Source organism: Mustela nigripes, chromosome 12, assembly GCF_022355385.1.
Source record: "Mustela nigripes isolate SB6536 chromosome 12, MUSNIG.SB6536, whole genome shotgun sequence".
Lineage (NCBI taxonomy): Eukaryota > Metazoa > Chordata > Mammalia > Carnivora > Mustelidae > Mustela > Mustela nigripes.
Genome location: NC_081568.1, coordinates 156,523,693 through 156,549,308, shown reverse-complemented (window position 1 = coordinate 156,549,308; position 25,616 = coordinate 156,523,693). Strand labels below are relative to the sequence as shown.

Sequence of the window (25,616 nt, the reverse complement as noted above, 5' to 3'; positions counted from 1 at the left end):
TGCATCCCCCATGTGGCACATTTCTGCATGTTGCACTAGCAGGAGCTGTCTCTCTCAGCACTCTCCTGGCCTGTGTCTGCCTGCCCTGGGCCTTTCCAACCCACCTGACCTCTTAGAGCCTTGCCCACCAAGTAGAGGGACTTGGAACGCATCACAGGTCTGACTGCCTCTGTGACTCCAAACTGACGAGGGCCTGAAGCGTCAGAAGCCGTGATGCTCTGGAATTCTGTGCATGTGGGTGTGTACCAGGGACTCCTGGTGTCTCACATCCAGACCAGATTCCTTCCCAAAGAGCCTCCCACACGGATTCGAGTCCATTTCCGATAAACGAGAGTCCCTGGTCCCAAGACCCTAGTGTGGAAGGCAGCTGGAGGACCCAGTGGGATCACCACTGGTGAGGAGCACACGGCCCTGCCCAGAACTCTCGGCGCTGCACCCACCATGCAAACAGATTCCGTTTATGTGTGGTGCCACTACCACTGCTTTCACGTGTCCCCACGACAGCCTCGTCTACCACACGTGGAAGAGTCACCCCAGAGTGCCTCGGCAAAGCATAAACACTCACACAAGTGTTCTGGCGGCAACGAACTACAGTTCATTACACCGCCACGAGGCACAAAGGCAAAATCCAGCACAAGCCAGACCAGTGGCAGCTGGGGAACAAACACCAAGAATGGAGCCACTGCTGCAAGAAAACAGTCAAGTAGCCGTCTGGCCAGGGGCTGAGACACACACTGGTCTGCAGAAAGGCTTCAGGAAGTCTTGGGTCCAGGATCTGCCTGCAGAATGCAGAAGGGTCCAGAGAAGCCAGAGCGAAAGGGACTCAGGAGACCACAGGAGGAGGCAGGTGCAAGGCCCCACAACTATTTGGGTTTTGTTTGTTTTTAAACCGTTTTTTTGCAGGCTGGCAGGTGACCTGTTGCTGAGATTTCTCAGCGAACTCCGCTAACAGGCACCTATGGACTTCTCAGACTTTGTTCTAATCAAGAACTGGTCAGTACCAGGCCCACGTGACTGGGAGATTCTGGAAGGGCTCAGACCTGTGAGACTGGGGCTGGAGGTCAGCAGTCCAGAGGTAGGTCGCCCGCAGTTTCTGTGTCCTGCTAAGAACAGCTGTGGCCCCTGTGCACCAGGAACCATCCTGGAAACCCACACATTTTCCGGCCTTACCTTTCCCGGCGCTCACGCGCCCATCTTCTCCCAGCCAGGCACACGGCGGACCCCACCGGCGGTACTGGGCCGCGCGCCCGAGACTGGAGTAAGTGCCCGCTCCGGAATCACTTGTGCCAAGCCATTCCCGGCCACAGGCACCTGGAAGGACCAAGATGCCACCAGCTGAAGGCTCCTGGCTGTTAAGCCTCCAACGCAAGGTGGGAACAAAGGGAGTGAGCGAGGGGGGAGATGTTTTCCTTGGCCTTCTTGGCCACCCCTGGCTCGGGTACTTCAGGTGGACAAAGACAAGGAAGGGCAAGGACGGACGAGAGCCGAGAGACCCACCCGCAGCAGGGCCTGGACATCGGTCGGGCAGGACGCCCCCACACTGCTGACGGCCGGCTGCAGGCGCTGCAGGACGACGCACGCCGTCTTCCCGGCTTGCACCTTCCCTCCCCGCTCTCCAATACCGCACAACCGCGAGCCCGGGCGGGCTGGAGGCCTTATATAGTGGGAGCTTGCCGCGGCATGCAGCGCTCACCAATGAGGTGCGGGCACCGTGCCGTCCGGGAGCCCCATTGGCCGCTCCGCGACGACGGGCCCGCAGCTTGTCCAGCCAGACGAGACCTAGGAAGTAGCTTCATTTGCATACAGCCCGAGAACCTCTCCTCCGGGCGCTCCCGGCGCGCGTGCGCAGGAGAAGTGTGCGTCTCTGGGAGTCAGGTGCCTCCGGCTTCCTCAGTTACAGGCGGAGCGTTCGGCGACCTCGCGGGCCGCTGGTGGGGAGGAGCCGCGGGCCGGCTAGCCTTGTGGGCGCGCATGGATTGGTCGCCCTCGGTTCCGGGAAGCCTTGGTTTGTGTGGGGCCTCCGCTGAGGACGCGTGGGCGTGCACCGGGCAGGGCTGCGAGTGCCCCGGGAACTGTGTCTAGATTCCTGCCGTTCCCGAGAGCCGCAGGGGGCCCGGGCCCATGGCTTCCGGAACCGGCGGCCCGGCCTCGGGTCTGAAAGGCGGTTCTGAAAGGCGGCCTAGCACAGCCGCCGAGGCAGCGTCAAAGTGGGGAGTTCAGAGGGGGTCCCCGTAATTGGAACGAGGTGGTGGCTGCACGACGTGGTGCCGCGGAGGCTGCAGGCCTGAGCCGGCGTCCTTGCACGGGGGCATCAGTGTTCTGTGCTCGTGTATGGAAGACCCCAGCCTTCTCTAGGGTCATACCGCCTTCCAGAGGCTCCCTGCGCGTGCACGCACACGCACTACACACACGTGCACAGGTGTACACAAGCGGATAAGGCGGTACGTGCATAGGTGTACACACACACATGGATAGGGCGCTCCTTGCAGCGATAGTACTGGGTACAGAAATCCCAAACTGGCCTTAAGTGACCTGAACTATTCTGAACGACCCCTTCTTTCTGAGCTGGGGACGTGCCTTTTCCCCTCCACATGCCATCCCTAGTCTGTCACCTTCCTTCCTTTTCCTTTATAAAGAAAAAAAGAGAGCACAAGCAGGGGGAGCAGCAGCCAGGGAGGGAGAAGCAGGGACCCCAACGCGGCCTCAATCCCAGGACCCCGGGACCACGACCTGAGCCAAAGGCAGGGTCTTCAGCGAAGCCACCCAGGGTCCCCACCTTGGCTCCTTTTCTACTCTTCTGAGATCCCGCCTTCCCCTCTGCACAGGCACCACGTGCCACCGATGAGTTCTGAGTGTCTTTGCAACCTTGAATTGTTCTGTGTGCTTGCATTTGAAACTTAGGTAAATCACACTTGGTCTTGTACTCCACTTGTTTTTTCTTCATGACTCAGCACGGTGCCGAAGCCACTGCAGGTCATCCCGTGTCCAGCTCCCATGTGTCCCCAGGGCTGTGGAACTCCCACCTGCCCAGTGAGGGGCAATGGAGTCTGCCCTGCACGCTCCCACCTCCCCCGCAACAAGGACAGTGCACCCAATGTCTGCCTGTGCCTAACCCTGAGGGCCTGGAGAGGACATCTGTGGAACGTAGCATCTGCAAGTGGGGTCACTAGGCCCTCGGTCATCCTGCCCTAAATCTCACAATATGTGGCAGCTAGTGGTTGAGAAGCCAGCAGCAGTGCCGGGGCAGCAGTGGGGACACCATGGACAGACTGGCCTCTCCCTGGACATCTCTGCTGGTCTTAGGCATCCACATTGGGTCAGGACACCCTGCGTGAGTGTCTCAGCAGAACGAGCTACACTGCTCAGCCCCCATGCTGACAACCAGCCCTGCCTGACTTTCAGCTGCCTCAGTCACCTGGACAGGGTCTCATCCAGCCTCTCAACCTTGCACACAGAATTCGATCATTCAAAACCATGCCTGCCCCAGGGATGAGGTGGTGTCACAGGGTAGCACATGGCCCACTGTGTAGTCGCTGCTTGGAGGGGACCTCTAAACTGGACCCCTGGGGTGCCCTACCGGAACCAGGGGCCACCCCAGGTGGTCTGCCCAAGTCACGTGGGGTGGGGGCTTTCTTTGGTCCTCAGCTTGATCTCCTGGGGTCAGTGTGGTGTCAGCATGCCCTCTCAAAGTCCCAATCAGAAATCTCCCAGTGGGCCACGGTCCACAGGGGTGGTCACACACTGTCCTGATGCCCTGGCATGTCCGTGTTTGGCACCTGTCCTGAACTCTGTCCTGGCTCTTCGTTTGGTTCAGGGTAACCCATCTCCTCTCCCTGATATGCCGTCCGGGTGAGCATGATGGCCTTCAGTGAGCTCTGGGAGTGCTCTGGCACATTCCTGAGCCACAGGGGCTGGGTCTTGGGCTCAGAGTCCCCCTGACCTCCCAGCTGGCCTGACACTCCTATGTCCTGACACTCAGGCCCAGCTCCCAAACGGTGGCTCCAGCCCACCACCCCTCACCACATTCTGACTCCTGTCCTCTGGGGTTCTCACTTCCAGGCCGGGTGCTGGGGCCTCACCTCACTGCCCTTCCCCGGGGATGTCCTGGAGCACCACAAGATGCAGGGATCCTTCCCTATGCTGCTGCACTCCACCTCATGTCCTCCACACAGTGCGTCTCCCTGCTCCCCTGGATCCTGAGCAAACACGCTAGACATCCCCACTGCACCTGGATGGGTAACGGGAAGTGGAGGGAAACGCCCCAGTGCTCGGAATGAAGGAACCGGAGGCGCGCCCCCCCCCCCCCATTGGTGCAGCAAACCTCTACTGCTCCCAGTCCACGCAGAGCCCAGCCCAGCTTCCCTCCCCTTGTGCCGCTGGGTCCTGGGACCAGCGTCCTGGGACCAGCCAGGAGCAGGGACTGCGGAGCGCTCACCAGGCCCCTGCACAGCTGCGTCCCCGGGCAGGAGCTAGTAAAGACAATCCACTGTCTGTAACTCATTCTTTTGCTCAGGCTGGCAGACATCTGGAGGAACAACACTATTCCACAGGGACCGGGGGCTCACGCCGGAGTCGTCCAGGGCAGCCAGCGGGGAGCGTTCACCCAGGCGCATGAAGGAGCTAACAAGGGGGCAGCGCGTCTGGCTGGAATCAACAGCAGGCCACACTGGGATGTTCCTGGCCTGCTGGACACAGACAGGTGGCTTCCTCCAGTGCCTGCCCCTCCCAGTCCCCATACTCCTCTAGGACAGGGACACCCCTAGCACTGCCCAGGATGACAAGTGTCCCCAATGCCACTCAGTGGAGGCATGGGTCCCATCAGGACAAGTCCCATCTACAGTAGCCCCCTTTATTATGCAGGGTGGACACAGGGTCTCTCTGGAGACTGGCCAGGCAGCGGAGCAGACAGGAGGAGGGACGCCAGGCAAAGCAGCTGAAGCAAGATGTCTTGGGGGAGGGGTGAAGGGGCTCCGGGAGGCAGGCCATGTGCCAGGCACACCATCCCCACACCCACAGAACCAGGATTGGGAGACCTCTGGAAATGCACCTGTTGATTTTGCACCACACAGCGTGCTCCAACTCTCAGCCTCAAGCATCCTTAATGGCCCCATGTGTTCACACTGTGGGACCCAAGTCCCCATGGCCTTCCTTGCCATCATTTGCACAAACTGACAACGGGACCACAAGTCATGGTCTTGGAACGCTTGTCTAGTGGAGGAAATGTGAAGCAAAGGGAGCCAGGAGCAGAGCAAGAGAAAACACTGTGTTCCAGCCTGAGAATGACCCACACCCACATGGTTCCTCTGCTTCCCCAGGAAAAACACTCAGGTCAGCAGCCATTGGTGCACATGCAGAAGGGGTAGACAGAGGCCAACACTAAGGCAGGTCCCTGGGAAAAACCACAGCACCGGAGGGGCAGATGGTGCAGACAGAAAGCAGCACAGCTGAGCAAAGACACCGGGAAACAGACAGGGGCACAGAGCTTCAAGGGCATGGACCCCTGAACACAGACCCCACAAAGACCCTGAAGACAGAGCTGGTGCTGGATGTGCAGGCTGTGGGGGGGGCTACTGCCCACAACCAGTCTGACCTACCTACCCGCCTCACCCCACCCAGATGTTGTGAGCATCCCTTTGTCTCCATGGACACCGCAAATGTACCCTTAGTGGGCATGCCCGATGCACACACGGTCTGCACAACCCCTGGAGCAGCCCCTTTGTGGGTGGCATTTCCAGGGGGTGAGTACCAGGTCTGGAAGATCCAGGCTGCCCAGGGACAACCATGGGCCCCGGAGACACCAGGCCAATCAGACTCAGTGGCAGCAACAAGAGCTTTATGCAGAATCGTGACACATTGGGGCTGAGCACACCCCTGTTACAGGTCTCTATGGTAAAACGTTTACAGCCTGGGGGACATGGACTCCCAGAGAAGGGGACAGGGACACTGCTGAAGGACATGGTCTTGAACCCGAGGCGGGCACTGGTGGTCCGTGTCCCACGTGGGCACCTAGGTGCAGACCCTCATGGATGGAGCACACTGTGTGTCCAGAAGGCGGAGATGGAGGAGCTGCTGGGGGCCAGGCCAGGGTGGACGCAGCTTCTAGGGCCTGGAGCCAGCACGGGGAGGCAGGACATCACTGCAGGGGGAAGGGTGGAGGTGGAGAGAGAGGCAGCTGCTGTGCCAGGACCCAGGCCATGAGAGGGGACCCAGCCCCTGCCAGGCCCCCCAGCCCCACACATGTCCCCACAGCCAGAGCCTTATCATGGCCATTACACTCCCTTGGCCTTTAAAGAATCAGAATGGCACCTGGGGGACCAGAGGAGGGAGGGACAGGTGCTGCCAGACCTGCCCTCAGGTGAGAGGGTGTGTGGAGGCCAGGGTCTCCCAGGTCCATTATACCTACAGTGCAGCCCCTAGCAGGAGCCAGGCAGCTGGGGTGAGGCCATCCCCCTCCCGGGCTGCCCACCTGCAGCAGCATGCTGAGACCCAGGCTGCGGTGCCTCCTCTCCAGCTCGGACACCACCTGCAGCAGCGACCCGAAGCGGTCTGCAGGGTCAGCGTCCTCGTCCTCCATGGACCCATCCTCTTTCTCGGCCTCCTGCAGAAAGCGCTCCTCCTCCTCAGCAAAGAAGGCCCGCAGCTTCCTGTAGTCAGTCAGGGCCTTCTTTCTGCGGTCCATCACGTGTCCCTGCAGGCCAGGAAGGGAGCTCACCTGTGTCCCCGCCAGACACCTGGGGCCTCCCGCCCCCGCCCACCTCGGGGGGAAAAGCTGCATCCCTGCCTGGCGGGGTCAGGGGCCCCTCCTTGGGCTGACCGCAGGCAGGCCTTCTGCCACTTGCCTTCCACACGGCGGCAGCAGACTCCGCCTGGCCGTGCAGGTCCCGTGCGTCCTTCAGGTCCTTTCTCATGATCTCCACAGACCCCTTGTTCTCCTGGAAAGACACGCTGGTTACTGGGGGTGTGGTCAGAGGCCCCGAGGGTCCCACGAGCAGTATCCAGGGGCAGACCGGTCAGGGTCTGCACAAGAAAACTCAGCAGCTCTGCGAAGCTCTCTCCAGAAGAAACTCGGGTGGGGAAACACCTGCTAAGACTGCAACCAGGCAACTGGAGGAGGACTACGTTCTGGGGTCCCCAGTGTTACAGTCACCAAGGGAGCAATGCTGAGTGGCCTCTCAAGGGGGCATGGACCCCAGGCCTAGGGTCCCCCAACAGCAGAGCCCAGCTCCAGCCCACCTGTCCACCGGCTGCAGCCCCAGTGCAGCCCCTGCCCGCCACCCGCCAGGGCCACCCCCAGTGCTCACAGGGACCCCAGGACCCACCACCTGTCCTCCCCGGGGTGGGCGGGACCACACACACACAGTCTCTGTGCGTATGGACATTCCGGCTGTCTTTACTCTGAAATAATGTTGTGACCCACCTCCATGGGGGTTGTCCAGGGCCCCAGTTACAACCCCCCTCTCCAACAGCCGGTTTCTCCCCAGTGTCGACAGCACAGCAAAGGTTTCCAGACTTGGGGGCGGGAGGGGGGGTCGCTGAGAGCAAGGGAGAACGCGATCTGAGTGAGGGGAGGTGTGTGCCCTGGACCCCAGCGGCTGACAGCCAGGCTCACTGCCTGGTCCACCAGACAGAATCTCAAGGGGCACAGGGAGAGGGGTGGGGGGGTGGGAACCCTGCGGCAGAGTGACGTCACACCCGGAGGCAGGGCAAGGAGGTGCTGGGGGGCGAGGTATGGGGGCAGGGCCAGCAGAGAGACGCTTTCTTCCGATGGGGGGAGGGGTACAACAATCCGAAGATGGTACATGAGGATGACTGTGGGTGGCTGACAGGACACCAGCTCAGAGTAGGGAAGGGGGAAACCGTCACCGTCTGGAGGGAGGGGGTGACAGGGCACCGTCCGGGGATGGGACAGCCCCTAAGAGCGGGGGAAGGGGTACAGAGCACCGTCTGGGGGCGGGGACTCGAGTTGGGGAAGGGAGACAGGACCCCAGCTTGGCGGGGAGTGGGGCGGGAGAGGGGAGGGGGGGAGAGGGCACCATCCTGGGGCCGGGAAGGGGGACAGGGCACCGCCCGGGGATCGGGGACCCGAGTTGGAGGTGGGGGACCGGACACCAGCGGAGGGTGGGGAAGGGGCACAGGGCCGCGTCCGGGACGGGGACCCGCGCTGGGGACGTGGATGAGGACGCGGACGCTCCGCGCACAGGTCGCCCGCCGCGCGCACCTTGCCGCGCAGCGCCTTCCTCCAGCGCGGCTCCCACTCGGGCGGCTCGGGGCCTGCGGCCATGCGGCAGGCGGCGCACAGCGGACCCCCGTCAGCGCGGCACAGCAGCTGCAGTGCCGCCTCGGACGCCGGGCCGTCGCGCGCGGGCGCCGCGGCCGCCTCCTCGAGCGCCAGCAGCCGGCGGCTGAGCGGCGGGCGGCCTGGCTCCACGGCGCGCTGCCAGCAGTCGTCCGCGCACTCGGGGCACGGGAAGGGCCCGTCGTCCTCGGCCCAGAAGCGCACCACGCACGCCCGGCAGAAGCGGTGGCCGCAGTCGGCGCGCACCGGCTCTCGGGGCGCGCGCTGGCACAGGGCGCAGGAGGCCTCGGCGGGGCCCGCGGGGAGCGCCAGGGCTGCGGCGGCGGGGGCCCTCGGGGAGGGCGCGGCCGGAGGGCGGGCGAGGCCGGGGACGCGGCGGACTGCAGGGACGGGGACGGAGACCGCGGCCGGAGAGCCGAGGGCCGGCACTAGGATGGCGACGGGGCCGCGCGGGGCGGGGACGGCGGGGCGCCGCGCGCCGGGTCCTGGCAGCGGTGTACTCGGCGCTCGGAGTTCCCGGCCGCGGCGCTCCCGGCCCCAGGTCCTGGCAGGGGTACGCGCCGCCTATTCCGGGTCCTGGCAGGGAAGCGCTTCTCGTATGGTCCTGGCGGCAGAGCACTCCACACCCCGTCGCGGCCGGCCCACAGCTTCGCGTCCTGAAACCTTACCAGGATCTCCACTTACCCCGTCCGTGACTCGCGGACAAAAGGGAAACTGGCTTACTAGTGTATGAAGGCTCCGTTGAAAGAGTCTTTTGTAAGCTGCTAGGACCTGAGCTGAGGAGCCCCCCCGCCCACGCGGGGTTGGGGCGGAGCTGGAGACGGGGAGGGGGGCTCCTCCCGTGCAACCGCTGTGCACGCGCCGCCACGCGAGGCTCCTTTCCCCGTGCACGTGCGTCCTCGCGTGGGCTCTTTCCCCGTACACCCGCCGTGCACACGCCTCCTCGCGGGAACCCGCCCGCTCGGCCCACCGCCCTGTCCCCGGGGCAACGGGCCTCCCGTCCAGCGCCTCGCGCAGGTTTTGGTGGAAGAGTCTAGAGGCGGGGACTGAAGAGGTCCAGTGAGACCCGGAGCTACCGGCCCGGGACTTTTATTAGCATTTCTTTAGAGAGAAAGAAAAAATAAATTAAAAATGGAGCTCTGTTTCGCTTTTATTTCGAAAACAACAAAGCACACAGTTAAAATTAAAAACTCACTGTGATTTAGCACTACATAATTTTTAAATTTTAAAAAGATTCACTTGTTACTCCATTTGAATGCAAAATCTTCTGAGTTTCATTGCTTCCAGTTTAATATGTTCTTAAGATTTTGACACAGAACTAAGAAGGCAGCAAATGAGAAGTGTAATTAGTAAACTAAGGTTGGTTCTGTGCAGTAATGGTCAGAAGAGGGTTTCAAGCCCAGCATACCCGATCTGCTCGGTAAATTAAGAACGTAGGGGAGAGAAAAGCTAAGAGGGCTTTTGATAAAATTGAAATTTGGTACAGAAAAATATAATGGAGAAACAGCACACACCCACCCTTCCCACCATCCCCCTAGGATCTGTCAGTTCACAGAAAAAAGCAGTTGCTGGGTAGATTGTTCTGTGTAGCTAGATGTTTCTGGGATATGTCCCACCACAGGTAGTGAGAAGTGAGCCAGCCACAGGGACATGCACACACAGTCACGCTAAGGAATGTTGCTTGTGAGACTGTGTGAATAACCTTAGAAGCCTGGTTATTTACATACATCATCCTGGCTGCCCTAAAGGAAAACCAAATAGTTACAGAGCTCACAATCCTACAAGACCTAAGTCTCCCTCAGCTTACACATGTCTTAGCAATCTACAAGAACAAAGCATTTCAATCAATAACCTAGCTTCCAGAAGAGAATGTAGACACAATTAAATGTCTTTATAGTGTAGCCCATGGACAGATACTTGAAGCGGATGGACAAAATGTAGTGTCCCTCCAGAAGCTCCCAAAGGTCTTACCGTTCATGCCTTGCTAGAGTGGAAAACGGCCTTAACCTGACAATAACAAGGCCTCTGGTATCCTGTGAGTCTTCTTTAATATACAAAAATCCTCATGAAGCCTCCCTTTTCCTTACCTCCCCCAACTCCCAAGCATATAGTCAGCCATTCCTCAAGACCCCTGGGCAGCAGCTCTTTCTGCCCATGGGTCCTGTCCCATGCTTTTGTAAACCACCATTTTGCCCCAAAGACATCTCAAGAATTCTTTCTTGGGTCATCAGCTCCAGATCTCACCCCACCGAACCTCATTTATGTTCTAAAACCCCAGCAGAAACATGAACACATGGAAATGCAGCTCACTCCTCCTAGGCGAACAGATGTTTGACTTCAGACCCAGTCATCTGCCCTATTAATAGGGCCCTTATGGGGATGGTCAGCTGGAAGTCTCCCCTGAGAGGAGAACTCTGGGTCCAGGCCTCTCAGTTGAGATACCAGCCTGTCTGTCTCTATAGGGCACCCCCAGCTGATGAGGTTGGATATTGGAAATGTCTCATCTTGCCTAATTCTCATTTGTTGCCTACTATTACATCAATCTACATCAATAGATTCTTTTCTTCTATTACGTTTCTATTACAACAGAGTTTTCTTTCCTTTTTGAAGTCAAAACACAGCTGTTTAGAATCTTCTGTTCAGAACACAGATGTGAGGGGGAAGAAAACACTCTGACTAGTTACTAAGAACTAGAAACATAAAAGAAGACTTTTCTTCACTGTTAATTTAGCAGACTCCCAAAACCTGGATTTTGCAAGTATTGTTTCTGGGAGACCATTAGGCAATGTAAGGACCTTCAGATTTCTCAAAACCTTTGGAAATCCTTTTTTAAAAATATGTTCTATTAAAATAAGTCAAAATGGAAATAAAGCTTTTCCTGATTTGTCTTGGTTTGGTTTGGAGAAATTTTGTCACATCACTATTTTGGGGGGGACCTCCAAATTTCCACTCATAGAGAATGAGGAAGTTGTAGCCATCCATTTGAAAATGTGTGCATGAGTTAAACCCCAAAGTTTATAGCAGCAATGTCCACAGTAGCCAAACTATGGGAAGAGTCCAGATGTCCATCAACAGATGAATGGATAGAGATGTGGCCCATATATATAATGGAATATTACTCAGAAATCAGAAAGGATGAAGTCTTGCCATTTACAACGACATGGATGGAACCAGAGGGTATTATGCTAAGCCAAATAAGTCAGTCAGAGAAAGATAATAATCATACGATTTCACTTATATGTGGAATTTAAGAAACAAAACAGATGAACATAGGGGAAGGGATAGAAAAAAATAAGATGAAAGCATAGAGGGAGACACATCAAAAGAGACTCTTAATTGTAGGAAACCTGAGGGTTGTTGAAGGGGAGTGGCTTGGAGGGATGGGGTAGCTAGGGGATAGGCATGAAGGCAGGCATGTGATGGAATGAGTACTGGGTGTTAAATGCAACTGATGCATGACTAAATTCTACCCCTGAAACTAGTAAAATTTTTTTAATGATTTTATTTATTTGACAGACAGAGATCACAAGCAGGCAGAGAGACAGGCAGAGAGAAGAGGGAGGAAGCAGGCTCCCTGCTGAGCAGAGAGCCCGATTCGGGACTCGATCCCAGGACCCTGAGATCATGAACTGAGCCAAAGGCAGAGGCTTAACCCACTGAGCCACCCAGGCACCCAAAACTAGTAAATTTTTAAAAAGGGAAAGAAAATGTGTGTGAGAGAGATTTCTGGGAATAAGGACTAGCAAATATTGTCTCATAGTCCCTAATTCTGTGCCAAATGCTAATGTGGACTTTCCCCACCGTCAAGCCATTCTCTGTGATACCAGGTGCTTTGTACAATTTCAGTGAATTCTACCCAAGGATCGTGTTAGCCCCTGCGGGTTAAAGACCCCACAGTAGCCCATCACCCTTTAGGACCATCAGAATCCAAATTGCATTGTATGGCTTCCTCACTTCCCAAGACAGGCTTAAAGGGATCCCCTGGCATTTCTCCAACCCCACCCCCACCCCGGCCCTCTGCACCCTCTAGGTGAGAGATTTCCCAGTTGCTATTTCAGGACACGCGTTGGGTGGACAGGGCAGAGAAGCTGAATAGGCTCTCCCTCTAAACCACCCAGAAAACGGAAAAGTCCCTTCTAGATTTGAAGCAGAATCAGAGTGGGTGGTGATATGGATTACTGCTCAGAATTACATTGCATGAACACCCACAAGACAGCAGGACTGTCCAGGCTCTGGCTGTCTTGAATTCCCACCACACTGATCCCAAAGCACTAACTAAGAGAATGCCTCCCCACAAATGGGCGGTACTCCTGACTCAGCTGGCTGCATTCTGACCCACTTCCCTTTCTCTCAAGATCCTATTCTAAATGGATTCATAAAAAATGTTTCGGGATTCCACTGGCAATGATGAAAAACTCTTGAGTATTGTCCGTAAGACTGTGACAAAGGAGTTTGATTTTGACCCAAAAGTAGACCAAGAGGACATAAGGAAAGGATTCTGAAGGGTGTAAATAGAACAGGCCCCCAGTGGGGGCCACTTTGGCATGAAGAGGATTTTGAGCTACAGAAGCAGCAGGAAGAGGCCTGCCCATAGCTTCCTCCTTGGCCTAGAGGCAGACACTCATGAGGAATGAGCAAGCAGTTCCAGGGCCTGAGGAACACAGGGGGTGGGTCCCCCAGACGGACCTACACTATTGGGCCTTATATGGTGTCCCCAGATCAGATGTCCGCTTGGCCCCAGCTCGCCGTCCTTCCTTTTCTCCTGTCACTTCTCTGCAAAGGCATCGTTCCAACCCACGCCCCGGTCCTAACAATCCCTTGGGATTGGGGATTAACCAATCCCCAGTTCGTCATCACCCGGGTCTCCTTCAAGGGATGTGCCCCACGGGTACGGATCCTTAGGGTGTTTACTTTACTTTGTTGGGCTCATTCTGGGGTCCCAGCCAACGACCTTCAGAAGGGTAGAGGAAACAGGTTCTTCCTCACCCACGCTGTTCACGCCGGTAAGAGTTCTCCCGCCTTCCCCGCGCGTGTTTGACGTGTTATATGGCCTTTGGGGTCGTCCTCCTTTAAGTTCTGTTCTCGCCAACCAGGCGGCGCAGAGGGAGGGCACAGGCCCTGCCAGCTCTGCTGCAGAGGACAGTAGGGAGTTTATGGACTGCTGGCTGGGGACGCAGGGCTCTTGATCTTGGGGGCGTCAGTTCGACCCCACGTCTACGGGAGACGTCCCTTCAGAAAAAAAAATCGGACTCGGTGCAAAGGTCCCATTTGGCCCACGGAAAATGAATCAGAATAGTTAACTTTCATTGCCACGACAGGAGCGGGACGCAGAGGGCCACCAGCCAGGAGGGCGCCACAAGCGAGACCGCCCGCCCCCCCAGGCCGCGCATGCGCTCTCCCAGTCACCGCCAATGCGACCTCATTATCATACATTTGCATGGCGGGTTCCCGGTGCTTGATGGGAAGGTCCGACCTGGCTGCGGGCAGGTCGAGACCCCCGGGAGTAGGACCCGCGGAGAGGCAGGACGGGAGCTGGGCGGGAAAGTGGAAGCACAGAGGCAGAAGTGCGGGTGTAGGGGCTCTCCCTCTGTCCTAAGTAGCCCGCTCCACCCTTGTGCCCTGTGAGCCTTCGCTGTGACTAGCACGAAACGTCTGACTGCTTTTGCGAGAGGTTGGCTTTTAGGGTTCCTGGGATCGCGCGGGGTCGGCAGGGTCGCGGGGCCGTGCCGTGTGTCCTGGCCTTCACTGTTTCTCTGCTCCTACCTCTACCTCCGCTGTTCCCCTACTTTTTTGTTGTTGTTGTTCTTCAGGAAAACAGTATTCATTATTTTTTCACCACATCCAGTGCTCCATGCAATCCGTGCCCTCTATAATACCCACCACCTGGTACCCCGACTTCCCACCCCCCTGCCACTTCAAAACCCTCCGATTGTTTTTCAGAGTCCATAGTCTCTCATGATTCATCTCCCCTTCCAATTTACCCCAACACCCTTCTCCTCTCTAACTCCCCATGTCCTCCATGCTATTTGTTATGCTCCACAAATAAGTGAAACCATATGATAATTGACTCTCTCTGCTTGATTTATTTCTTTATAATAGACCTGGACTTTGGGGTGCAGTACCGGAGAAGGCACATGATTTAAAAAGAGTCCTTGGGGACACCCGGGTGTGTCAGTGGCTTAAAGCCTCTGCCTTCCGCTCAGGTCAAGATTCCAGGCTCCTAGGATTGAGCCCCACATCGCGTTTTCTGCTCAGGAGGAAGCCTGCTTCCCTTCCTCTCTCTCTCTCTCTGCCTCTCTGCCTACCTGTGATCTCTTTCTGTCAAATAAATAAATAAAATCTTAAAAAAAAAAAAAAAGACCTTCCACCCGTCCTTAATTTTCTATGCTCTCCAGAGATAGGCATCTGTTGCCTGTATCTATCCGCCCTCCTGGTCCCTGCCCCACTTCTCCTGTACCTCCTATGCTTTCTTCCCAAGCCATCTGCAAGGAGACCCCATAATTTTCAAATACCCTCCACTCCTCCTCTCACCACTGAGACATGGGAGAGGGATGGCCCCTTTGTCCCTTTGATGTCCCATCTTTGATGGGATCATTGGCTTAGTGGGAAAGATTGGGAAGGAGAAAGAAATAGGAAACATTGATTTTCCAGACTCCATATGATCTTAGAACAGGGAAGACAGTTCCCCATCTTGCGAGACAACACACATCTGTGAAGGGGGAGGGTGGTTGGGGGTCCCTCTTGGGGAGGCTCACCAGGCCGAAGAGGTTCATGGGTCAGGGATGCTTTTCTGCAGCGGAAACAGCAGTGGGGAGTTTCATAGGATATATCTGGGTCCCAGGCTCTCCAGGGTGATTTGGGGTTCGGCAGGGACGCCTATAGCTCCAAAGGATTGTCAGTCTGTCTTTCCTCTAGATGGGCAAAAGATCACAATTCCATCTCACTATTGGAAGGCTTGAAACAGAGTAGAGCTCAATCCATATAATTCAATATATGGGTTATAATTTATAGCAAAATGGCCACAGTAAATAAGGACCCCAGGAAAGGCTCAGGGAAGCTCTAAGTGCCCATCCCAGCTTGGACCCTGAATCGGAGGCTGGCCGACTTTCAATACCTTGAAAGGACCAACTGATTCCTCACCCAGTTAGCCCTGGCAACATCGAAAGGCAGCTTCAGAAGCTCTCCTGCCTGAACTTCTGAAGGTAGCCTCTTCCGTGGTCCGTAACACAGGTTTAGTGGACAAAAGGGCTAGAGGGAAGGGAGCGAAGGAAGGGCCAGAGACCAGCATAGTCGCCGGCTGCCCTACAGCCTGGCCGCTTTAGCCTCCATGGCCCAGGTCCTCTGGGAGGATGATCCCTACTGGGGGCTGCTCACAACTTCAGGAAACCCAGATGCTGGAAAAAAGAGTGTCCCCAAGGTGAGAAGCCATCTACTCCCTGCCCAATGGGCAAAGAGATGGGACACTGGAGGGGGGGGCTGCCCTTGGGGCCAAGGGCACCTGGGGTTGCCCCTTCTCCACTGCCTACCCCTGGAGCAAGGAGATCCAGGCACATCACAGCTCCCTCATACAGCTTTACTGTCTCGGGGATGGAGCCCAGGGTGAGCACGGAAGGGACGGCTGAGACCTAACTGTCCATGGATACGGAGCCGCTCACTCTGTCCCACCTTTTTTCTGGGGCTTCATCTTACTTGCCTGCATCCCTGAAGTCGGTGTCACCCGCCTGTCAGTGCCTGGGTTATATCCTCTCTGCAGAAGAGCTCAGTGCAGGGAGCTGCCGCCTGTGTGGCTGGGCTGTCATTCCCTGTGGCTTTGCTCTCTTGGGATTATAGCTCCATATCCTTCTCTGCTTGTCATCACAGGGTCTAAGGTATATCAGGTGCCCCGAGTAAGTGGGTAAAATCTCTTTTCCTGCATGTTTCTTCCATCTGGCTGTCCCTGAGTTCTATTCTTTTATATTAAATTGGTAAGTAAGTAAAAGGTTTCCCTGGGTTCATAAGAGATGCACAAAATCACAGCCATCAGGATGATTCCCTCCACAAAACCAGGAGACCACCTTAAATAAAGACGGCCTTATTTCCCTTTTGTGTTTTCCCGCTTCAAGAAAAATTGTCTCACTTTGGGATCAGAGAGGGAGAAAATAGAAGAATATTGGTGATTAAACAAATTGCAAGTACTGAGAAAAGAAAAAGGTGGGTAGCAAACATACATTGTAATCACATAGTCGTTCCATGGGAGTTAGGCTCCCGAATTTTCTAGGTATTCACAACCATGCGCTGGTAAAATCATTTCTCAGCCTGTTTGCATTTATGTGTGTGTTTAAAGCTGTATTCACTTGTAAGTTCAGATAAGTCAACCATGTACATTCTCGTAGGTAATATTTGTTTTTATTAGAATCTGAATATTTTTAATTTCTTGTAAGATCTCCTTTTTAACTGATGTATCATCTAGTCATACATTACTGAGTGTCCCAATATATAGAATTTGCCGCCAGACTTTGGGTACCAAAGGGACACAGAAGAGGACAGTCTGGAATTTACTGAGCTGTCTTAACATGACTGAACATGGTAAATGCCCCATGTGCTCAAACGCAGCGAGTTCTCGGCCTGCTGGTCACCATCCTAAAAGCTGCAGGCTCTTGGCTGTGTTGCCCCTCTCTTCCATCTGCCTCTTTGTTTGCACTTGATTACCTAGTGTCTGAGCAAAAGGTGTCAAAATCTGCAGGGATATGTATTTACCCACTTGCGTGTGAATTTTGAGCCGTTTGTGTATTTCACGATGGAACGGGATGCCTTTGTGCTAACCATTACATTGATCTAGCATTGCTCGTGCTAGAGCATAATGTACTGCTTTGACATTTTTAATCAGTTTTACCTTAAATTCTTCGCTAGAGCTTAAGATAAAAACATGGTAGATAATGCGAGCACCTGGAAATACCTAGCAGTGATTTGCACAGTGGTTACAGCACACTAAAATGTGCAGGACCCAGATACGCTCCCCTTGAAAGGAAATGTGTCTTTAAACTCCCATGGGGGTAGGGGGCGGAACTACCCCTTTGTTATGGGTTGATGGCATCCAACAAAAAGGTAACCTGGAACCTACCAGCCTGAACTTGTTTGGAGAGAAGATCATTGTGGACGCGGTCCAGTTAAGAAGAGGTCATACTGAACGCAGGTGTCGCTAAGCGCATGCCCAGTGTCCTTATAAGAGGAGAACTCAGACCACATGCCCAGAGAGAAGGCTACATGATGATGGGGGCAGAGATCGCTGGGATGCATCTACAAGCCAAGAAGTGTCCGGGAGTGCCGGTGACCAGGAGAACTCTCCGCACCTTGCAGGGAACCCACAGTGCCACCTTGATCTCAGACTTGGGGCCGCCAGAACACTGACTCAAAAAGTGTGCTATTTCAGGTGCCCACGCTGTGGGAATTTCTTGCGGACGCTGAAGACCCCATTGAACTCAATCTGTTGAAGAGTAAATTGAAGTGAACCTGAAGAAAAAACACGGACATAAAAGCAGAAATCATGAAGCAGGAAAAAAAGTAGAGAAATATGTTACCAGGCAAACTCTTAAGTCTGTGATTATTCACCCAACACAGGAGGAAAAGTTCTATAAAGTTCTGCACCAGCTGTGCTTACCCACCAAGGATGGAGCCAGCCCTTCGATCCAGAAGGACACGGTGTTGTAAAGGCCTTGTACTTGAGTGGGAGTCACTCAACAGGAGGCAGTCACCAGTCTCAGAGTCTGGGATCAAGTACCACGAAGTTCACAGACAGAAATATGGGGCCACACATCTGTCACCCAGAGGCCCCAAAGAGCATCAGCAAAACTCGAGCAGCACGGTATTTAAGGCAGAAGCAGTGAAACAAACTGCAGCAGAATTAAGAACACCCATCCTCTCCATGATAGTATATTGCATATCTGGAAGTCACTGAGAGAACAGACTTTGAAAGTTCTCATTGTCACAAGGAACAAAATCTGCTGCCATCTGGAGAGAGGATGTTAGATTTACTGGGGTCCTCCTTTTGCTCCATATACAAATACGGAGCCACAATGCCGTACCCCTCAGACTAACAGTGTTGCCTGTCAGTTATGCCACAATGACAAAAAGGTGTGAAGCCCATCCAGTGGAGGGTAGTTTGGACCACGTTGACAAGCTGAAGACAGATTAAAGGCACAATGCAAACTGTCTAAAACCAAGAAAAGAGTAACATGGAGAAAATGCCAGAAACTTGCTACTTAACAAGACAGGAAGAACAGCGGAAGGGTAAGTCAAGGGTATGACCTGAATGGACGACTAGAAAACCCTAAAGGAAGTGGGCGTAGGTGGTTACGCATGCTCACCTACCTGGGTCAGCAGAGAAATGAAGATTTCTGTGACATTGTGAGGCCAGTCGGCACCTCCATTAGACCAGAAAAGAGAGAGCTGTCTGATGTCAAAACAGATGAGGCACGGAGGGTGGCCTGGGACAGGGCTTCCTCTGGGGTCTCTTCCTTAGTCTCACACGACTGTGACACTCAAACACTTTGACAAGCGTGTGTGGTTTCCCACATGCCCAGCGAGTCTGCAACACCAGCTGGGGGTCTGACTGTACAACTCAATTGTGATGCACTTTATGTGGACCCCATAGGTTTAGGGCTCAGTCCCACAAGACCACCCCCACTTCCCACTGCAAGTGCAGGGATCACCCATGCTCTGACCCACCGGCTACAGACCCGAGGTTCCATTCACTTGTTGGAGTGGCTCACAGAGCTCAGAGAAACCTTCCCTTCCCTAGATGACCGGTTTCTTAAAAAAGGTTGTGACTCAGGGACTTCCAGGTGGGGAAACACACAGGACAAGGTGGGAGGGCAGGGCTGCCACGCTTCCATGCCCCCTCGGGGCACGTCACTCCCTGCTCTAAACTGGGCGTTGAGGAGTATATAGACCTAACCTCTACAGGGGCTGCTTTGCTTCCCTATGACCCTGCAATTGCACTCCTGGGTATTTACCCCAAAGATACAGAAGTAGTGAAAAGAAGGGCCATCTGTACCCCAGTGTTTATAGCAGCAATGGTCACGGTCGCCAAACTGTGGAAAGAACCAAGATGCCCTTCAACGGACGACTGGATAAGGAAGATGTGGTCCATATACACTATGGAGTATTATGCCTCCATCAGAAAGGATGAATACCCAACTTTTGTAGCAACGTGGACAGGACTGGAAGAGATTATGCTGAGTGAAATAACTCAAGCAGAGAGAGTCAGTTATCATATGATTTCACTTATTTGTGGAGCATAACAAATAACATGGAGGACATGGGGAGATGGAGAGGAGAAGGGAGTTGAGGGAAATTGAAAGGGGAGATGAACCATGAGAGACTATGGACTCTGAAAAACAATCTGAGGGTTTTGAAGGGGCAGGGCGGGGAGGTTGGGGGAGCCAGGTGGTGGGTATTATGGAGGGCAGGTATTGCATGGAGCACTGGGTTTGGTGCATAAACAATTAATTCTGTTACACTGAAAAGAAATAAATAATAAAAAAATAATAATAAATTTTTAAAAATAAAGGGGCTGCTTTGGACCCTGTTCATCCTTCAGACTCAAGATTCCCCTTTGGATTTCCCTCAGGCTCTTAAAATCCCATCTCCAATGCCAATACCACAGCCCATGTAGGAGGAAGACAGACTCGAGTGTCGGCCATCCTAGAGACTGGAAGTCTGAGGTCCATGCCTGGGCAGGACTGGTTCCTCTTAAAGCCTCCTCCCCCATGTCCTCATGTGGTTGTCCTCTCATGAGGACACAGGTCCTACCAGATTAGGACCTGCCTTGGGACCTTGTCTTACCTGAATCACATGTTTCAAGATCCTGTTACCAAATACAGTCACACGCCAAGGTCCTGGTGGTGGGGCCCCAAAGTGAGTTTTCGGGAAAGCAAAATCAGCCCATGACACTCTTCAGCCCTGATGGTGGGTGAGAACACCAACTTACTTCCTTCCCGGATTCAGTTTGGGACATTTGGATTCCTGCCCACTCCAGGGAGCATGTGCTGAGCTATGAGGATGTCAGCCATCTCTCCAACACACTTGAGGGCCAGGCAGGGTGCCAGCTCAGCACAAGACAAAGAGACCCGAGGAGCAGGGCGTCAGCAGTGTGTCTGGGCGCAGGGCTCCGATCCTGACCTCTGTCAAGGTTCCTGAGGAGCCAGGCCCTGGGCTTCATGCCCCAGACCATTTAGTTCCTTCCCCACCACTATGGTCCAGCACAGGCTTTGACTTCCCAGGGCATGGAGACATCTGGACGGACATGAAGAAGAGGAGAGGGAGACTCAAGACCCAGGAACCCAAAGAAGCAGCCCCCTAAGGAAGCTAGGAGGAGACGGGAGTTCTGGAAGGAAGTACTAGTAGTTACTGTACTTCGCCATTTCTGTAACCTGTTGCCCAGATGTCTGCCACTTGTTGGCCCCAGCAAGAACTGCCCCATCTTAGGGCTAGACAGCCCTATGGACAGGAAACGGATCCACCCAGGAGTACACTTTTCCTGTGCAAACTGACTAACCCAGAGCCCACATGCCCCCTGACAGCCTCATCCCACACTCTCTGCCCTCCTTGTCCCAGGCAGGTGATAGACAGCTGGGACAGCCCCTGCACCCCACCACCCACAAAGATATGCAAAGGGGCCAAGCTTGAGCCTGCTAGCTCTGCCCTATCTCCCCCTGTCCTGCAGAAACCACAGTAAAGGCCTTAATAACCACATTTCCCTGGCTCTGCCTCTTGACAGACTTGGTGCTTGGCCACAGGGCTATCTGTGGTGCCCTGTGCCCTTCCTCTGGGGAACGGAGTGTAACAGCTGTGTCTGTGATGCCGGTCAGATCAGAAAGGCCCACAGTAAGAGGCAACAGGCCACGACCAGGCCGCCTGCTCCGAATTATGGGTGGACGTCAGTGGCCATGTGGATAGCCCAGCTTTGCCCAGGAGGGAGGTGTGGCTGAAACCCAGAAGGTTCCAGTACCCAGATGCAAGGCTGTATGGAGGCCAAAGGAGGGTTTTTCCTACTTTTCTGGGAGCAGCAACACCCAGACCTTTCTATAAACCCTGGAAATTGGGAAAGGCATTACAACCGCTTATTTGTGAAAGCAGTTATTGGTTGTGCAGAAAAAACAAGCCCTGGAAAGAAGGTGAACTGAAGCTCATCCCAGGGAGGGAAGCTGAATTCAACGGAGTGTGGGCTGGTTTCCTTGGGAGAGACCTGGAGCTTTCCCTGAAGGGAGGCCCAGGAAAAACTGGATAAATCTGTATTCCAGAATCGCCAACCAACCGACCAAACATCTGTACACTGAATAGGGAAAAATTGGTGGGAATTCCAGAGGGGGAAAGGCCAGCCGTGGGGGGACAGTGTGCCAGAAGCTGGGGTACAGGCAGGTGTGGGATCAGGAACAAGGACTCAGAGAGTTATCACACCCACTGCCGCTGCACTCCCGGCCCCCTGGAAGGCCGCTGCCTGAGCCCTCCTCTCCGTTGGGGAAATTCCTGGGGGCCATTAGCAGTCTGCCAGGTGTTAGAATGAGGGGGCGCTCAGCAGAGGGCTCGCCAGGGCAGTGGGACTCTGCCTGAGATTGCAAACAACAGCAGAGGGAGCCAGGCAGGGGCCTTCGAGGGTCACCCGTCCAGGTCCACAAGGGACGGACACGTGCAAAATTCCAGACGCGAACCCATCATCCCCACCCCACCGCTGCTCCCAGATGTGTCCGAAAAGCTCCATCTCTCCCAAGATGGCGAAAGAAGAGCCAGGCGCATCAGGAAAACCACACAAGTCCCGTGATTGGCCCCACTGGTGGCTCTCAGAAGAGCACGCCCCGGCCCCAGGAGCCATACGCGGGTCGCACCTGGTGGGGACCATGCAGAGCCACTGCCGGCCAGCTGACCCCGTGGGGTTGTGAGCACTGGGAAGGCCAGATGCGAGCTGACACAGGGCTGGGGCCGCACCTGCTAAGTTATAAGGGCTGCAGGGGTACCCGGCGACACTGGGGCGCAGAACCGTAGAGGTGGGGGAGGGGCTGAGAACTAAAGATGATGCCAGATGTTCAGAGCTGGGAGGAGGACCTCAGAACTGCAGCCCAAAGGGGAACTGGAGAAGTGGGATGCTGCAGGTGGCTAGGGGGCTCAGAACCACAGGAGGTGCTGGCTACAGAGGGGGCGGGTGGAGGGGTGGAGAACTTTCCCCTCAGGGTCCCCCTCAGGTGCAAAGCCCCAGGAAGCCTCCACTGAGCAGGGAGAGCAGTAGCCTGTGTTGTTTATACCAACAGCCCACCCTCATTGGTGCAGACTTAATCCTATGCAATGGGAAAGGCACCTTCTGGAACTTTCCAAACCTTGCCTTGATGCCATGCCTTTGCTGCACCTCTTCAGTCTGGTTTCTGACCTTGCAATCTCTTGTATTGTATTCACATTTGTGCCTTAATGCTTTCACCCCTGTCTTTGGATATCCCAGTGATTTCCTGGCGTGCAGGTTGAGGAAAACAAAGGCAGAAGGACAATTACTGAGTTTCCTTACTACCTACAGCCCATTGAAAAGTCCTTCATACAGGCAGAGTGACCTTCGTCTCAGGACTCAATGGCTTCAGTGTTGGCACTGTTATGCCCGAGTTTTCTGAGAGACCACCAAGGAGCCAACACCAATGTAATCACACGAGGGTTTATTTGACAAGCTTAAGCTTGGGCCCAAGTATACCTGACACAACGGAGTAGAGACTTGGACTCGGAACCAGATTACAGTCAGAGTTTTTAAAGGCAGAGTAGGGGTGGACTCGGTGGTGGGCGAGGACAAAGGGAGTGTTCAGAAGGGCTATCAGGGTAAAGAAGACTGTCAGGATATTGGAGTCCTGGTTATTATCAAGCCAAGGCAGTTTTTCCCTCTAATGCGGCACTAACATGAAGACAGTTGGGAGTTTCCTGGTGGAATGTCATATTCCTCCCATCCAGCATCCTTGTTAGTGAGATTTAGCACTGAGATTTAGCACTTGGTTTACATTTGTAAACTAAGGGAGACTCCTGTCTTACAGGATTATGATCTCTGCAAGTTAACTATTTGTTCACACATACTATCGAGGGTGGGAAGCGGGTGGAGAGGGGGTGCAAGGTGCCAGCTTTTGCTTTGTCAAAATGGCTGTACTTATGTCAGGTCTAGACTCGAGGTGGGTACAGCCTTGTTTTTCTTGGCCTCCACAGGCACTTTGCTAAGGACAAAAGGCAGTTCTAGCCCAGACACTGCCCCCAGCAAAAGAAGTCTACTGTAATGTATAAGCATTGCTTTAGAAACTTCTTTATCTCTAACCCCCCTCCCAAGATAACTGTTGGCCATCATTCCCCAAGCATATGGCCCACTGAAGGGTCTCTTGACTCAGGTCTTATTAGACAGTAGGTAATAAATGACCTTTTCCCAATAATAGCTAGTCCCCTCAAGGTCCTGGAAACCTTGCTTCCAGGGTTCCTTAGAGACTCATGCTATCCGTAACCCCCTCCCAACCTGGGGGTATACAGTGGGCCACTCCTCATGACCTCAGGGCAGCTCTTTCTGCTGACTGGTCCTGTCCCCACACTCTAACAAAACCACCTTTTTTGCACCAAAGGTGTCTCAAGAAGTCTTTCTTAGCCATTGGCTTTGAACACTGATGTCATCTTTCCTACATCACCGGTGACTTAGGAAATAAGGCTGCTCTCTCCGGGAAGACAGGGAACCTTGTACTAAGGCCCATGGTAGGTCCAGGGTGTCCCCAAGGCATGGTTCTGTGTGTGAGGCGGCTGTCAGCCCAGCTCAGCCCCCTCCCTACACCCTCCTGACTTCTCCCACCTTCCCTCTGAGACTTCTCTTACTTGCCCTCCAAGACCCCCTTCCCACCCCATCTCCCTTCCTAACCCCTCCCACCCCACCTCCTTTCTACCCCTCCCACTCACTCCCCTCCCCTCCCCAATCCCTCCTCCCCATCCCCCAGCTATCCTCCCCACACTGCTCCCACAGGTCTCCTCCCCACCCCTCCCTTCTCCCATCCCCCATCTCCCTTCTCAAACCCTTCCTGCTCATTTCTCCACAGTTCTCCCTTCCCAGATCCAGACCACCTCTCCTGAAAACTTAAGACACATAAAATATGAAGTATAGAAAAATTATCCTCTTAAAAATCTCAAGTTTTGTGTTTTCTGATACATATGTGTTCTGTTTTCCATATGTCCTCTGTCAAAAGATAAACTGAGGCCTACTGAAAACATGTAGAATTTACTGGTGATGAAGTCCCAGAACCTAAGTCAGGTTCGGTGGGGTGAGGAGGTTCGGAGCTGACGACTAAAGAAAGAATTCTTAAGACGTCGTTGGTGCAAAATGGTGGTTTATTAAAGCACGGGGACAGGACCCGTGGGCAGGAAGAGCTGCTGCCGCCCCGGGTTGTGAGGGGTGGTTGGTTATATACACAGGAGTTGGGTAGGTGAGGACAAAGGGGTGTTCAGAAGGGCTATTGGGGCAAAGAATACTATCAGGATATTGAAGGCTTAGTTGCTATCAAGTAAAGACAATTGGAAGTCTGGTGGAATGTTACATTCCTGCTATCAAGCATCCTTGTTAATGAGATTTAGGTTTTGAAGAAATTTAACTTTATTTACTTTTCCTTCTACCTCCACCTCCTTCGGTTTTTTATGGAGGGGAGGGTGACATTAGGCTTGAGGAACTGAGTTCTGTGTCTTTGGAAATTGGGCTACTGATAAGGTAACTTCTTTGTTGTAATCTCAAGGACATTTGCAAACCAAGGGAGACTCCTGTCTTGCAGGATTGTGATCTCAGCAAGTCAACTATTTATCATTTTATGGCAGTCAGGGGTGCCTGAGGAATGCTACACCTATGGAGGGGAGCGGATGAAAGGGGGGGTGCAAGGCGCCAGCTTATGCTCTGTCGTCAGCCAGCCTCCTGCTCCCTCATCACTGGCACCAAGACTGATTGGAATCGGGTAGCCTCCAGGATGACAGAGAGCAGGCCTTCCAGGGAGCTGTGGAGGATGAAGGACTTAGAGGCAGACAGGAGAGGAACGAGGAAGATATTCTGGGCAAGAAAGCAGGTGTTTGCAAGGGCATGTTCCTCTGGGGAGGGGACAGCTGGGGCCTGCCAGGCAGATTTCCTCACTAGAGCTGAGCCAGGGGGATCCTGTTGACTGGTTTAAGTTTCGACTCTTAGAGAGCCGACACTGGCATTAGGTCTGGGTTCAGTGGCCGGGGGCTGGGACCTGCTGTCTTGGTTTAATCCCCTTCCCAGCCCCCAAGCCTGACTGAGAGACAGGATCAGGATTTAAAGGTCTCAACCACT

At 54.4% G+C, this 25,616-nt stretch overlaps 2 protein-coding genes across 2 annotated transcripts; both read right to left on the bottom strand.

The window, feature by feature from the left end:
• Positions 1 to 590: 590 nt before the first annotated feature.
• LOC132027675 (uncharacterized) lies at positions 591 to 4,613 on the bottom strand. The gene is made up of 4 exons (XM_059416432.1): positions 4,566 to 4,613; positions 2,046 to 2,179; positions 1,171 to 1,790; positions 591 to 779 (listed from the first exon to the last, which is right to left on the bottom strand). The coding sequence occupies exons 1-4, from the start codon at positions 4,611 to 4,613 to the stop codon at positions 700 to 702; spliced, it is 882 nt and encodes a 293-aa protein (XP_059272415.1). The 3' UTR covers positions 591 to 699.
• Positions 4,614 to 5,816: 1,203 nt separating this feature from the next.
• RNF187 (ring finger protein 187) lies at positions 5,817 to 15,069 on the bottom strand. The gene is made up of 7 exons (XM_059416431.1): positions 15,052 to 15,069; positions 13,728 to 13,828; positions 9,200 to 9,329; positions 8,219 to 8,860; positions 6,840 to 6,932; positions 6,467 to 6,688; positions 5,817 to 6,136 (listed from the first exon to the last, which is right to left on the bottom strand). Exons 1-7 carry the CDS (start codon positions 15,067 to 15,069, stop codon positions 6,134 to 6,136), a joined length of 1,209 nt encoding a protein of 402 aa, XP_059272414.1. The 3' UTR covers positions 5,817 to 6,133.
• Between the last annotated feature and the right edge of the window lie 10,547 nt (positions 15,070 to 25,616).